General features: G+C 48.7%; 1 protein-coding gene across 1 annotated transcript in view; it reads right to left on the reverse strand.

Moving 5' to 3' along the window:
• Nucleotides 1-1,438: 1,438 nt before the first annotated feature.
• The window catches only part of Fsd2 (fibronectin type III and SPRY domain containing 2), a 32,043-nt gene continuing 18,170 nt past the window's right edge, over nucleotides 1,439-15,311 (reverse strand). Inside the window, exons 9-12 of the mRNA XM_051148833.1 lie at nucleotides 12,881-13,014; nucleotides 10,499-10,631; nucleotides 3,989-4,165; nucleotides 1,439-1,833 (exon numbers count right to left, since the gene is read on the reverse strand). Coding sequence (XP_051004790.1) covers nucleotides 1,581-1,833; nucleotides 3,989-4,165; nucleotides 10,499-10,631; nucleotides 12,881-13,014 — 697 coding nt within the window. The 3' untranslated portion in view covers nucleotides 1,439-1,580. The remainder of the gene's footprint in view (nucleotides 1,834-3,988; nucleotides 4,166-10,498; nucleotides 10,632-12,880; nucleotides 13,015-15,311) is intronic.

The raw sequence follows: 15,311 nt of genomic DNA on the forward strand, positions 1-15,311 counted from the left end.
AGGCAACCAAGCTTCACCATCACAGCCTCTCACCCTCTCCCTGTTTGCACCCCTGTGTGGCCTCGGTGGCTTTGCTTAGCAGTGGATGGAGATAACACAACTTCTTTCTTGAGAACCACATGGCTGAATGAAGCTGCCAACTTCTGCTAGATGGGCTGGAGTTCCGCCTCCTCTTTAAATCATGTTTGCATCGGCTTTCTGTTGCTAATGGTTTCCTTCACTGCTTCAGCTTTCCTCTGATTCCTTTCACAAGTTGGAAGCTTAGCCCTGTGGGGGTCTTTCCCTGAGGTCACCACTCCCTTTATTCAATTTAGCACCAGGCTTTTCTTTAAACTTTGTGTCTCCTTGAGCACAGAACTTGCCTGGAAGGAATCATTTCCTGGCGCTGCTTTTTTCCTCGGGCTTTACATTTGTTTTGTTGTTTTTTTCTCCCCTGACTCCTTTTCATTACAGATAGGCGCCACAAGACAGGGTTAGTACTAAACTGTCTTGAAATCTTTTTTTGCTAAAGCCCTAATCCAAAAACTCTTCAATTTAGCCTCAGGCAGATTTTCAGGGCAAGGGTAAAAAACAGGTTCTTTGTCAGATGATCACAAGAGTGGTCTCTAGGATGCTTACTAACACTCACCCCCGCCCCCTTTAAACATGATCTGGCCCCACAGTTCAGATCACCCCAGGACTGTCTCCTATGCTCCCATTGAGCCCCACTTAAAGTATCCAACCACGTTTCTAGCCCAAAGTCTTTCATATCCTTCCAACAAACAGCAAGGTCCGGCCTGTTACAGCACAACCCCAGTAGCTGATAAAACTTCTGTGTTAGGCATTGGTCCATTGCTGTGAACAGATGCCACGGCCACACGGCCAAGGCAACACTTACAAAAGAAGACAAACGAGATTGGGGCTCACTTAAAGCTTCAGAGGTTTAGGCTCTGTTGTCATCGTGGCCGGAGGCATGGTAGGAGGATGGCAGCACTCACAGTGCTGGAGCAGCCGCTGAGAGGTACATCCTGACCCACAGGCAGAGACACTGGGCCTTGCTTGGGCTTCTCAAACCTCAAAGCCCACCCCCAGTCAAATACACGCGCCTGTTGGGGCTGTTCTTCAACCCACCGCAATGGCCTTGAGATAGGCACCCGACTTCCTTGGTTTTCTGCAGAGAGTTTTTTGTTTACTCAAGACTGTTCGTGGTGAATAGTGAAATGTCTCAAGTGTACTGGGCAGCTGACTTTATCATGGCTTCCCTGACTCTCTTCCTAGGTCTATAGACTTAGGAGACTCGCAATATTTACATATCCACAAACAGATAACTGCAATTTGACCCCACAAGAGCACTTTGAGTTCAGAGTCTGAGCCATCATTTAACAGCCTGGCCTGATAATGGCTCCCCCAGCATCATCACACAGGGAGCAGCACGCAGAGTGAGTTCATATCCAGTGAAATCCAGCACACCATCTACTAGACACTAACATGAGCTTTAGCGTGTACTGGCTGTAGGAAACTTGAAAACCAAGTTCAGCCAGCGAGGTGAGGGTGGCTGAGGGAGAGGACAGAAGAAAGGCTGGAAACAACATCAGAGGGAGCTAAAAGAAAGTGACATGCCTTGGCATTGAAATGCCATTGCAGATCTTTAGGCGTCCAGTCTTTTCCAAAGAAAAACAGGGATGCACAAATTGGTGGAGCTGACAGCTAAATGTGTACAGGTGTTGAGCGATGTCCACATTGAAAAATGACAGCCTGGAGTTTTCATAGTCTAGCAGGACGCCGATCTTCTTCGGAGCAACTGTGATTCTTATGTCTGGAGTTGTCTTGTTGTGCAGAAATTCATACCGATGCCTGAAATTTCAATGTTGATACAACAAAGCTTTGGCGACTGTAGCTGAGCTATTTGCGGAGTTGTCCCTTTCTTGTCATCAGTGACTACCAAGTAATATGACATTTTAAAACTACTTGTTTCTAACATTTATCCTAAAAATGCAGTTTCAGACTTTCTTGAGCGAACTCTGCACCCAAAAAGGTTTTATGCAGAACCATGAATGTTAGCATTGTTTGCCCAGACAGAGGGAACACTTGAGGCTGGTGTGTGACTCACTTGGAGTAAAGACATCTGAAATGGAAAGCCTAGTGGGCCCTTCTCTACAAACTCAAGAGAAGAGGCACCCAGTTCTTAAACTTGTAATTGCGCAGGGGCTGCGGTCACCCGGTGTCACAGGTGAGTGCTGGGCACTACCTGCACACTTCTCGATATGTGTCCTGTGTGCTTTGGAAAGTGGCCAAAATCAAAACTAGCCACAGGACATACATGCCTCTGGAGACCCTGGGCGTCTGGTATGTTGGTTCGAACTCCCTAAACATCAGTGAGCCGGCTGGTCTCCATCCCGGTTCGCCTTCTCACTCCATTACACTAAGCAGCCACCAGAAAGCAAATGAGTCTCCTCTTTCTTTCTCCCAACAGAATCAACCAGGAACCAAAAACATGGGTCTACAGAAGGCCTTGTCCTCATCCTCTACTGGCTCCCTTCTCTCTTCCTCCCGACATGATTGCTAGAAATTTCCACGAGCCCCCACCCCACCTTCATCATTCTGGCAGCTAGAATCTAGGTCACCTCACCCCCAGCTCCCCTGTTACACAACTCCCATGCTTCCTTTACCTTCCTGGCTTGACCTGACCCATGTTCTTTCTCAACAAAAGAAGCCTTTGACTTTTATTCTCAGTGTAGATTAAGGACCTGGCTTCTCGCAGAGTGATTCTGGCATCCCTAAAGTGGCTCCGAGGGTTAGCAGAGTCCACTCTAACCCAATCTTTCTCTGGGGAAAGCTGCTGTTTTCTTAATGCTTGGACATGACCAATAGTGTTCTACTATCAGAATGGGTGGTCCTGGGCAGGCTTCATCAAGCCAGAAAGTGTCAGAGGCTGGTTTATTGTTGTTGTGTTTGGTTGGTTGGTTGGTTGGTTGATTGGTTTTAAGTTTTTCAAGACAGAGTTTCTCTGTGTAGCTCTGGCTGTCCTGAAACTCACTCTGTAGACCATACAGGCCTCAAACTCAGAGATACACTTGCCTCTGCCTCCCAAGTGCCTGAGATTAAAGGTGCGAGCCACCACCACCATGGGGCCAAAGGTACATTTTATAAAAGGTGCATAGAAAGTGGTAGGGGGGAAAAAGAAAGGAAAGAAGGAAGGAAGGAAAGGGAGAAAGGAAAAAATTGGTAGGGGACTTGGGGGCCTGCATGTGTGTTTTGTTTTGCAAGTGAAAGAAGTTTTCAAGTGAAAGAAGGTAGTTGCCATGGCCTTGTAAGTCCAAACATTCTGTGCATTGGCCAGGACCCCTGGATTTTTTTCCTTACATGCCCATGGAACTGCTCCATGCAGAGCTAGTCTATGCATTGCTCATCTGTAGAAGCCATGGTCATGGGAGCTCTTAGCCACACTGACTTAAGATGGAACTGGGCTTCCGTGGCAGCTCTAAGGAAGGAATAGGGAGCTAAGCATGAGTGAAAACATAGGCAGGAGTTAAGCAGTGCCCTCCTGGAGCCAAACTGCCTGGGTTGGAAGCCAAGTTCTGATCATCTGCAGTGGGCGGATTATCCAGCAGCTGCTGTGAGGGGTGGCTTTTGACTGCACTGTAAAAGCAGAGGGCAGTATGGGCCAGGTATGGTGGAGCACACCTTTAATCCTAGCACTTGGGAGGCAGAGGCAGATAAATCTCAGAGTTCAAGATCAGCCTGGTGTACATAGTAGGTTCTAGGCTATCCAGGGCTACACAGTAAGACCCTGAGACCCTTCAGACCCTGACTCAAAGGGGAAAAAGTACAGGACACCGGAAGAGCACACCGTGAGCTTTAGCTGTTCTTTTTTTGGGAGAGAAGCAGGTGTCAACAACTCCCGGGACAGCTGAGACTGTGAGGAAATGTGTGTGCCATGGTTACTGTCAGTAAAAACCTCTTTCTTGTGGTCTTTCGTCCTTACTTTGGGTGTCCCAACTGACTTTACCTTGTAGAGGCAAATGTATGCCTCATGCACCAGGACAGGCAGTTTGCTCCCAGGTCTTCCTGTTTAGGGACATCGTCACAGGCCACACCAACAGTATAGTCCAACCGCTCATCTACCTCCACCTCCCAGTAATGGCGTCCTCGGACTGGAATTAGATTTCCCATGACAGCAACACACCTGGTTTTAGAAAGTAGAAACACAGGCTAGGCTGGAGTGTTAGGGTTATTGGGTAGCATGTATAAAACTCTGAATTCTATCAAAAGCTGGGGGGGGGGGTGCTGGAGAGATGGCTCAGCGGTTGGAAGCACTGACTGTTCTTTCGGAGGATCCGGGTTCAATTCCCAGCACCCACATGGCAGCTCACAACTGTCTGTAACTCCAAAATCTGACACCCACAGACATATAATGCACATTAAAAAAAAAAAAAAAAAGCTGGGGACATCCTTCACTTAGGGTGCCACAAGACTGGAATATTATGTCACCTGGCAATGGATGAGGTAACACTAAAACATACAGAACAGGTTCTGTTGCCTCTTTAAAATGGATAAGGCATTTATTCCTAACAACGAAGGAAGATTCATTATAAGATGGGAGGGACTAAAGTCAGGCACACACCTGTAATCCCAGCACTCAGGAGGTGGAGGCAGGTGGATCAATGTGAGTTAGAGGCCAGCCTGGTCTATGAAAAGAGATCCAGGATAGCCAAGGCTATACAGAGAAACTCTGTCTCAGGAAAAAAAACATGGGAGAGAGGGATTGAAAATATGAAACCAGGCATGGTGGCGCACACCTTTAATCCTAGCACTTGGGAGGCAGAGGCAGGCAGATCACTGTGAGTTTGAGGCCAGCCTGGTCTACAAAGTGAGTCCAGGACAGCCAGGGCTACACAGAGAAACCCTGTCTCAAAAAACAAAAAACAATAAAATAAAATAAAATAAAAGTGGAACACAGCAGTTAGGGCATCTTATGCATGAAGTTCGCGACTAGCCTGAAGGATCTCTGAGGTACCCTTTATGTCACCTCTGAGGGTGACAAGACTCCAGAAGTTGGGCTGGTGTAAAGGTGTTTGCTGGACAAGCCTGGCAACCCGAGTTCCACCCCATAGGTCCCACAGAACCCACGGTGCTGTCCTCTACCCCCACATGCCATGGCACATGTATGTCTGTGCTCACATGTGCACATCACACACACTAATCATGAGAATGATAAAAAGCATCTTGGGGGGAAAAAAACAAACCTCAGAGAATGACCCAAAATCAAGATAACACATCCCTCCCAGTCATCAAAACCGCCCCCCGCACTCCAGTCCTCCACTGGGAGCCATCACTGACAGCTCAGAGGGGCGTTTTGGTTTACAGCAAAGTGTTCAACAGAGGAAGGTTTTCATTGCAAGTTGGGTCACACCAGAACCTCTAAAGTGAACATCTGTCTCAAGATTCCTGCGCTAACCAAACCTCCTGTGGCCTCCAACATGACTGGAAGGCATGTCCGAGCATCAGAGATGTTTTTCGGCTCTCTACGCTCCAAGCAAAGCTTCAGGAAGGCAGCCCACATTGCCTGCTGCAAATTCAGCATCTCAAATGGAAATCATGCTGTTCCTACCTGTCACAGCCGCCAGAGCCTGTTTAAAGTGGAGCAGAGAGGGGTATGTACTTCTCTGATCGCCCTTATGGTTATCTCACTATTCAGGGGCTGGGAGATAGCTCAGTTGGTAAAGTCCTTGCCTTGTAAGCATGAGGACCTGAGTTCAAGACTCAGAACCTGTGTGAAAAAAAAAAAAGCTGGGGGGGGGGGGCTGGAGAGATGGCTCAGAGGTTAAGAGTACTTAACCACCATGTTTGTTCCCCAGCAACCCATGGCAGCTCAGAAGTCTGTAACTCCAGTTCCAGGGAACTCTGCACCAGACACACATGCAGTGCACAGACATACATGCAGGCAAACACTTGTACATACAAAACAATACAATATAAAATACATAAAGTAGCTGGGCCACTCTTGGAGACAGAGGCAGGCGAATCTCCGTGAGTTCCAGCCTGGTCTACACAGTGAGTCCAGGACTGCCAAGGCTGCACAGAGAAACCCTGTCTCAAAAAATAAAATAAAAAAAAGTAGCTGGGCAGTAAGTAGTGCACTCCTTTGATCACAGCACTCAGGATGCAGAGGCAGATAGATCTCTGAGTTTGAGGCCAGCCTGGTCTACAGAGTGAGCTCCAGTATAGTCACGGCTTCATAGAGAAACAATGTCTTGAAAAGGGAGGAAGGGGGGCTGGAGAGATGGCTCAGCGGTTGAGACAACTGATTGATCTTTCAAAGGACTCTGGCTCAATTCCCATCACCTACATGGCAGCTCACAACTATCTATAACTCCAAGATCTGGCACCCTCACACAAACATGCAGGCAAAACACCAATGCACATAAAAAATTTAAAATAAAAAACTTAAAAAAAAAAAAAAAGAAAAGAAAAGGGAGGAAGGGAAGGAAGGCTTAAAGCTGGTGTGGTGCTGTGGCAGATTCTTAGGCTCACTGACCAGCCTGCCTAGCCTATTAGCTGAGGCCCAGTATGACCATGTCTCAAAACCAAGGTGATGGCTCCCATGAACACCTGAGGCCGTCCTCTGGATTCCACGTGTGAGTCACCAAAAACCCAAGACAGGTGACAGGAATACTGTAGTAGCTACAAAGTCAACTTCTAATTTAACCCGAACCCACCTTGACAGTATGTCTTTAGGCAGGCTACTCCTCTGCCTCAGTTTTCTCATCTGTCGAATGGGATTGATGAGCTTCCGGCCCTAGAAAAGTTGTCCTGATCCATGGAAGGGACTGACCACAGCTAGCACTTCATGGCCGTGACCATTCCACTCCTTGCTCCTCCCCCTCTGCTGCTCTCCACCTAGTTTGCTTCCTAAACATCCGCTCCTCTCATTCCCCGCCCCCTCTACTGCTGAATATGTGTGCTTCTCTCATATCTCCCTGCTGCTGCTGCGAACCAGGCTTCTTGGTTCCCATCTGCCAGTCCCTGCCCCTCCTGTCTTCAACCTTTCTGTGGACTGTGTGCTCTTCCCGAAATGTAAATCCGACAGGGACACTGTTCTGCTTCGAGTCCTCCATAAGTCCTACCATCTAAATAGAACTCCAAAGGGACCACCTTTATTTTATCACGTTTCCCTGCCTTGGCTCTACCTCTACAGGCCTGTGCTGCAGGCCTGCCAACCCACTTGTCTGTAGTAATGTAAACAGGGTCCACCTGGCTTCCGTGTGTGTGTGTGTGTGTGTGTGTGTGTGTGTGTGTGTGTGTGTGTGTTCAAAACACATACCTGCCCTGTCAGCCCCCCAAAATGCAGCTCTCCCAAGAAATCCTCCTTAGGGGCTCTGTGCCAATTAAGTTAACACAAACTAGAGTCATCTGGGAAGAGGACACCTCCATTGAGAGAATGCCACCATCAGATTAGCCCATGGACAACTTTGTGTGGGATTTTTGTTGTTGTTGTTGGTAGTGATTGATGTGAGAGAGTCCAGCCCACTGTGGCAATGCTACCCTTGGGAAGGTAGTTCTGTGTGGTGTAAGAAAGGTAGCTTAGCTGGGTGGTGGTGCCACACGCCTTTAATCCCAGCACTCGGGAGGCAGAGGCAGGTGGATCTTTGTGAGTTCGAGGCCAGCCTGGTCTACAAAGTGAGTCCAGGACACTGAAGGCTACACAGAGAAACCCTGTCTCAAAATAAATAAATAAATAAAATAAAAAATAAAGGTATCTTAGTGGGCCGTGGGGAGCAAGCCAGGAGGCAGGGTTCTTCCATGGTCTCTGCTTTAGGCCTTGCCTCCAGGTTCCTTCCCTGATTTCTCTCCATGGTAGGCTGGAAGGGGTAAGATGAAATAAGCCCTTTCCTCTTCAATTTGCTCTTGGTCGCGATGACAGCAATGGAAAGCCCACTAGGACAGGCTCCTACGGTGCCTTGTGTCCCACTGCCTACCCGTTCCTAGGCAGTTCTGACTCATACCTGCTTGAAGAGTCCCCATGGAGGGCAGAGACGGGGCCTCCTCTCCACCCTTGCACACAGCACAGCCATTCCACATATACTGGAATTGGAGAGTAAAACAGGGCTCTCTAACTCAGCTGGACCCCCTCAAAGAGCCAAGACAATGGCTCTTAAGTTCTCCCATGTCTCAGGATGAGATGCTAGACCACCAAAGCAGAACCTGCAAAAAGGGACGATCAGAAGCGTTTTCCAGAGTCAGGTATGGCGGCAGGCCACCTATCATCTCTGGGCTTGGGAAGCAGAGGCATGAAGATGCGACAGTCACGCTCATCCACGGCTACGTCAGATTCTTTGTTGAAACAAATTAAATTGAAAACCCTCTGAAACGAGACTGGCTTCAGACTACCTGCACCTCCTTGAGCATGTTCAACTGTTCTTTGCTTAAACCTCCTCCACCTGCCTCTTCACCCATATTTAATCTACAGGAGAGGCTTCTCTTATTATTTATTTATTTATTTATTTATTTTCTCTGTGTGTGTGGTTTTTTCTTAATTTATTTTTTTTTATTAATTTATTCTTGTTACATCTCAATGGTTATCCCATCCCTTGTTTCCTCCCATTCCTCCCGCCCTCCCATTTTCCCCTTGCTCCCCTCCCCTATGTCTGTGACTGAGGGGGACTTCCTCCCCCTGTATATGCTCATAGGGTATCAAGTCTCTTCTTGGTAACCTGCTGTCCTTCCTCTGAGTGCCACTAGGTCTCCCCCTCCAGGGGACATGGTCAAATATGAGGCACCAGAGTACGTGTGAACTGTGTATGGTTTTTTGAGACAGGGTTTCTCTGTGTAACCTTGGCTGTCCTGGACTCACTTTGTAGACCAGGCTGGCCTCGAACTCACAGAGATCCTCCAGCCTCTGGGATTAAAGGTGTGCACCACCATGCCTGGCACTAGGGCTTCTCTTAGTAAATGCCAGCTTTACCTAATACTGATTCATCCTGAAATGGTCTGTGATTGATCTGGGATTTATTGATCAGAGGCCTCCTCGGGTTGGTAAAGCTGGCAGCATGGAGCTGTGTCTTGAGCTGCTGCTGAGGTCAGAGAGTCACTTTCCCCCTCCGCTCTACCGTTTGCCCTGACTACTAGGAGGTGGAGAGGCCGTGCTCCTGTGTAAGCATGGGAACTGACTCAGCCTCGGCAGTTAATCCGCCCCTTTCTCCCTGTTGCTATTGTAGAGTAGCCCTTTATTTTAAGCCCTTTTTTTTTTTTTTTTTTTTTCCGAGACAGGGTTTCTCTGTGTAGCCTTGGCCATCCTGGACTCACTTTGTAGACCAGGCTGGCCTCGAACTCACAGCGATCCGCCTGCCTCTGCCTCCCGAGCGCTGGGATTAAAGGCGTGCGCCACCACGCCCAGCTCTATTTTAAGCCTTTTATACCTCCTCAGAGAAAGAATAGTGTAAGTGAATAGCTCAGCATAATATACCGAGTCCTAGAAGGGTCAAGCAAGCCGGACAGACAGACAGACAGCCCCTCAGGTAGCCCCTGCCCTCCGGTCCTGTATAGGTGCAAAGACAATTTGCTGCACCAACTTTCGGACTGGCCCATTCCACCTCTTTGGTCTAAGGGAGATGTGGTCTTTGGTATGAGGGTGATGGGCCAGGCAAACAGATGAGAGGATCCAAGGGAACTGGTGCGTTCCTGTTTCCTGGAGGGCAGAATGGTAAACACCTTTGAGCTGCAGTTCATTCTCCCTGCTACACCAGATGCTAAGCAGCCAAGATGCTGCCCTGACTGCCACACAGGTGCACTGGTGAAGGATGTCTGAATCTCTAAAAAACCTGATGTCGTGCATTTACTTGCATCGTGGTTTTGACTCCTCTTGGCTTTTCTAGAAGCTCAGGAGAAATACTCTAAAAAGGAGATCTGGTCTACCTTGATTTGGGAGGGAAAAGGGTCACCTTACCTTCGGAGCAGCCACCTGACTCATAAATATTCATACAACTCATTAAGAAGCTACAAAAGCACCCTCTGTGCTATGGTCCCAGTCCCTCCAACTCTGGCAGCGCATGCACTTCTTTGCCAAGTGAACTTCTGCCAGGACTGTGCTCTTGGCTGAATTCTCCCTGGAGAAGACAAGACCTAAGGCCTGTGACCCTTTAATACAGTTCCTCACCTTGTCCTGACCCTCAACCATAAACTTATTTTCATTGCTACTTTACAACTGTAACTTTGCTACTGTTGTTAATCGTAACATAAATATCTCTGTGTTCCGACAGTCTTAGGCCACCCATAGGTTGGAAAAACACTGACCTAAGGGGAACCCTTCATAGCAACAGGGGAAACAGGAGCCTGGGACCTCCCTCTGCAGACACCACCACATTCTTTTCTTCTTCTGAGTCTCTCTTGCATCCTTTTGTTATAATCCAGTGTCCTCTGAATAGCAGTGGCATTAGGTAGGTAAATTTCCCAAATGTTCCAATGCGGGGGTGGGGGGCTGGGGGGGGGGGGGGGGGTGGGGCTCAAGGCAGTTAGATACCTGCTAAACTTCGTCTTGCTGGGTGGTGGCTCCCTTCTGAAACCTTTCTTCTCACTTCGAACCACTGTAAAGCCATCTTCAGAAATGGTCAGCCAGGGATGGCAGGTGTCCTTGTTCAATTGGAAGTAGCTTCCTATGGAGGGAGGAAGCATCGAGAAACCCCAGGCAGTTATTGCAGGACTCTCCCAACATGGCTTGGTAGCATCACCCAAGCACATGGTTCCCCACCCTACACCCCCCAGGATGTACAAAAATGCGTCCCAGGTCCCTGGCAGAGTCGTGACTGACCTGTTAATAAGGTGGCCAGGTCCCTGGCAGAGTCGTGACTAACCTGTTAATAAGGTGGCCACTACTTTGGGGCAGGATTTGTACTATTAGTGCCATATGGTTTGAATATCTTATTTCCCCTAGCCCTTATGGCCATACCTAGACAGGGGTGTTATTTTCTTCATTTTGTAGATGAGGAAACTGAGGCACAGCTGATTAAGAAATAGGCTGGTAAGTGACAGGCGCCAGATTTTTTTTTTTTTTGGTTTTGTTTTTCGAGACAGGGTTTCTCTGTGTAGCCTTGGCCATCCTGGACTCACTTTGTAGACCAGGCTGGCCTCGAACTCACAGCAATCCACCTGCCTCTGCCTCCCGAGTGCTGGGATTAAAGGCGTGCACCACCACGCCCGGCCCAGGCGCCAGATTAAACTGCTTACCCTTCTGATTCCAGAGACTAGGCTCTGAATTTGCAGTCTCTGTGTGTTTGTACCCGAAGAAGAATTTCTCACCTTGCCAAGGAAAACAAAACTGAGGGAATTTTTTGTTTTGTTTAAAGATTTTATTATTACATACAGTGTTCTGCCTGCATGTATGCCTGCCTGCCAGAAGAGGGCACCAGATCTCATTATAGATGGATATGAACCCCCCATGTAGTTGCTGGGAATTGCACTCAAGACCTCTGGAAGAGCAACTAGTGCTCTTAACCTCTGAGCCATCTCTCCAGCCTCCTGATTTTTTTGTTTTTGTTTTTTTTAGACAGGGTCTCATATTTGTAGCCCAGACTCATCTGAAACCACTCTGTCACACAAAACTGTCCTTGAACTTGTAGCAATTCTCCTGCTTCAGCCTCTGAAAGAAAATAGAGCGGGTCATACTCTCGTTCCCTGCTCTCAGTGTCATTGTTTGTTTGTTTGTACTTAGAGCACGCATCTGCTATTTCAAACCAGCCAACTTGCTTTTCCCATCTGTGTGACAGGAATATGAATGTGGGTGACTTGCGGACCTCTCCTCCTGCCGTTGGAAATGGGGACAAAGAGGCACAGTGTGTTTCAGTGAAAGCTCTCGGCCAAAGGAGATTTGTTCCCTAAACACTGGCTAGGCACTCTGCTTCTGCGGCTCACCTGGAGGTCACCTATTCGCCTGGCTTGAACTGGCTTGCTCTGTGAGGCTTCTGGAGGCCTCAGCAACGCTCGGGTTGTAGTGCTATTGGCATTGCTGAGGGAGGGGGCAGGGCTGGCTATGGATGTTCTAGTGAGATCTGTGCTCACTCAGGACTTGGGTACGGGACAGGCCTGTTCTCTGACATGATGAAGGCACATGAGTAAGGAGGTCAGCACCCAGTCTGGTTAGGGCATGGAGGAGGGGAATGGAGGCTGAGCCATGAAGACTCAGTTGGCATCTAACTGGGGAGCTACTTGGTCTGACAGCAGGAGCAGGGGGGTGGCCATGTCTACTTGCAGTTCTTGAGAACGTCATAAGAACCCTCTTCCAAATCTCAGCACTTGGGAGGCAGAGGCAGGCGAATCTCTGTGAGTTTGAGGCCAGCCTGGTCTACAAGGTGAGTCCAGGACAGCCAAGGCTACACAGAAAAACCCTATCTCAAAAAAATAAAAAAATAAAAAAAAAAAAAAAAAAAAAAAAATCCTCTTCCAAAGCAGGCATGGTGGCTCACACCTGTAATGCTCTGCACTGGAGAGGCTGAGGCAGGAGGATATCTTCTTGAGTTCCAGGTCAGCTTGACTACATACTGAGTTTTAGACCAGCCTGAGCCACAGAGTAAGACCTTCTCTCAAAAAAACAAAACAAAACAAACAAACAAACAAACAGTTAGATAAGAAATCTATAGGCCACCCAGATCCAGTGGAACATCAGCCTCTGGTACTTTAGGGACATGGAGCAAAGCCTTGAATTCTAGTGTTAGCTCAGCTAGCTCTCTGGGGCTTGGGCCTTCATCTATAAAAAGAGAGCAAAGGCTTTGACGACCCAGGTGCCCCTTTGATGCCTCGTCTGTCCATGATATGATAGTTATGTTTTCTGATGCACTCTTAGGTGCACTGAGACTGCCACAAAGTGGCTAATCTTGAGTCCCCCAGAGTGCGTGGCTGCGGCACAGACCTGTGGTGTGAACTGTGGCAGGCTCACTCCTGGCGCTGGTGCCCCCGACATTGAGGGCTCGAACGTAGATGGTGTAGCTGCGTCCAGGCTGCAGCTGAATCAGGGACTCGCAGGTTGGGATGCCTACAACAGATCTGTGCACGGAAGTAGAGCGACTGTTAGCGCGAGCCCAAGTGCCAGCCATCCTTCTCACGCCCCCGCCGACCTCTGACCCACAGCAGCACACCAGGAGTGTCAGTCAGCTTCCCGGGCAGACCTCCCACAGTTCACAGCTTACTTGCCAGGCTGCAGCTGGCTGTCTCCCTTCCAAGTTCCTCAGCCAGGTTTCCCCGAGCACCTAGCAGTGTGCTCATCCTGTCTGCTGGAGCGTTTGTGGAGTATGTACCCTGTGTCTGTCTCTGGCTGTTAGGGCCATGACCTTCCTGAGGGCAGGACCAAGTACACTAACTGTTGGAAAGAAGTCCTGGACCCAGGAAAGCCTTTCAGAGTGTATCTGCGAACAGATGACTGTTAAAAACACCAGCCACGGGGAATAACCCATCTCACTTCAGTTGGGCTGTACGGGGACTACAAGCTCAGAACAGGACCGTCTAAATTTCTGTGGCTGTCAAAGGCATTTCAGTTCGATGGACAACCAAAGCCTTCAGGATGTGCGCATGTACAGATATGACCTTTTACCTAACAGAGGCCATCACGTCATCTTGGAGGAACATTTCTGCTCATTCATTCAGTAGATATTAACAAAGTCCCTTCTATCCCAGACGCTATATGCCCTGGGGGAACTAAACATAAATCCTCTTCCAGGAAGCCTCCAGTCTCTATGGGAAGAGAGGCATTTCTCAAGAGAACACCATGGTGTGGAAGGGTGGTGGGGACTTTCAAGCCGAGTTCTGAAGAGTGACTAAAAGGTAACTGGGTGAAAGGGGTCTAGAGTAGCCTCCCACACAGGAGGCACATGGGAAAAGGTCATGTGGCAAGAAGGAGAGCCTAAGAGCTAGGGAGGGAAGGGTGGTTGGCATGGGATGGGTGAGAGGAAGGAAGGGCCACTGCCTGAGAAGAAGCTCTCGCCTTTCCTTTAGTGATCCAGTTTGTTCTGGGATAGTAAGCACCACCTCAGATCACCCGAGTTGCTGGCCTGTCCTCTGAGGGGCTCCGTCATTAGGGGTTGGCCCAAAGTCCCAGGCTATTATAAATAGCGAAGGAAACCACTGTTGCTATGGTGCTCAGAATCACTGGACCCCTCCCCTGACTTCTGACTATGTTTAGAAGTAGAAAGCAAAGGTCAGCTTTGATTTGGCTATAGGCACATAGATCCTGGCGAAACAGGTGAATAGGATATGTAACAGACTCCAAGGCTGTCAACCAGCCCCAGCTAGCAACGCTGAGTCTCCGCAGATGGAGGGAGAATGCCAGTGATCTGTGTCAGGTGACGAGGGGACTCTAAGCAGCGGAGCTCAAGTAGTGCAAACAAAGCCCGTCTTCTCGGTTTTTATGATTAAAGCAAGCAGAACATGAGGTGAGGTTTACAGTCAGCAAATGCGAGTGCAGTGAGGGGATACACCTGACACTGTGTCTGATCGTCTCTGGTCACATGAAGGCAGCCAAGAATATTCCTCCCAGGCCTTTGCCATTCCCATGATGACAATGTGGACATGTGAGGCTATTCCCTTCATGTCATTGCTTTCAAATGCATCCGCTCATCATAGTTGTTTCTAGAAGGTCCCCTGTGGGAAGACCATTCTGCACTCTGCCCCTCCCCCCATCCATAGTCCACAGTAAGCTCAGAGCTTTCTTATACAGAGTTAAAATTTGCCTCTCTAACGGCTAGTCTGGGAGGCCCTTTCCGTTCTCTGGACACCATTCAGTGCACCCCTGCACTCCACAGCAGAGCTACCTGGAACTCCATGGCTCGCGCTGGGCTGTCTAGCTGGATGCGTCTGCTCTGTAAGCTCTGTAAGTCTGTTAGGACTGCCTGGCTCTAAGCCAAAAGCAGCCACACTTCCTCTGCAGGGCCCTGCTGTAAACTCTTGGGACCCGTAGACCCTGGTGGCCACCATGTCCAGTTCTCATGGCCTGGTGAAGGCCTCTCACTCTCAGACATGGGTGGAGAGGCCTCCAGCCAGCCTTCTGTATCCTTTGTACAGTGTGTGTTGAGTCTCCTTTTCATCCCTGTGCCCTTCTCCCTCATGTCCTAATTTCAATCACATTAGCCCCATTTTATTTTTTTCTTTCTCTAAGTTGTGTATTTTAGGTGTAGTTTATTGGTTTGTTTATACTTAGTTCTTCCCTGTACTATGAGCTCCTTAGGCCAAGAAATGTGTCTCTCACGGTACTTGGTACATGAATGAAAAGGAAATCTTTTTTTTTTCCTCTGAGACAGGGTCTCTCTGTGTTAGCCTTGGCTGTCCTGGACTTGCTTTGTAGACCAGGC

The sequence above is a fragment of the Acomys russatus genome, chromosome 7 (assembly GCF_903995435.1).
Source record: "Acomys russatus chromosome 7, mAcoRus1.1, whole genome shotgun sequence".
Lineage (NCBI taxonomy): Eukaryota > Metazoa > Chordata > Mammalia > Rodentia > Muridae > Acomys > Acomys russatus.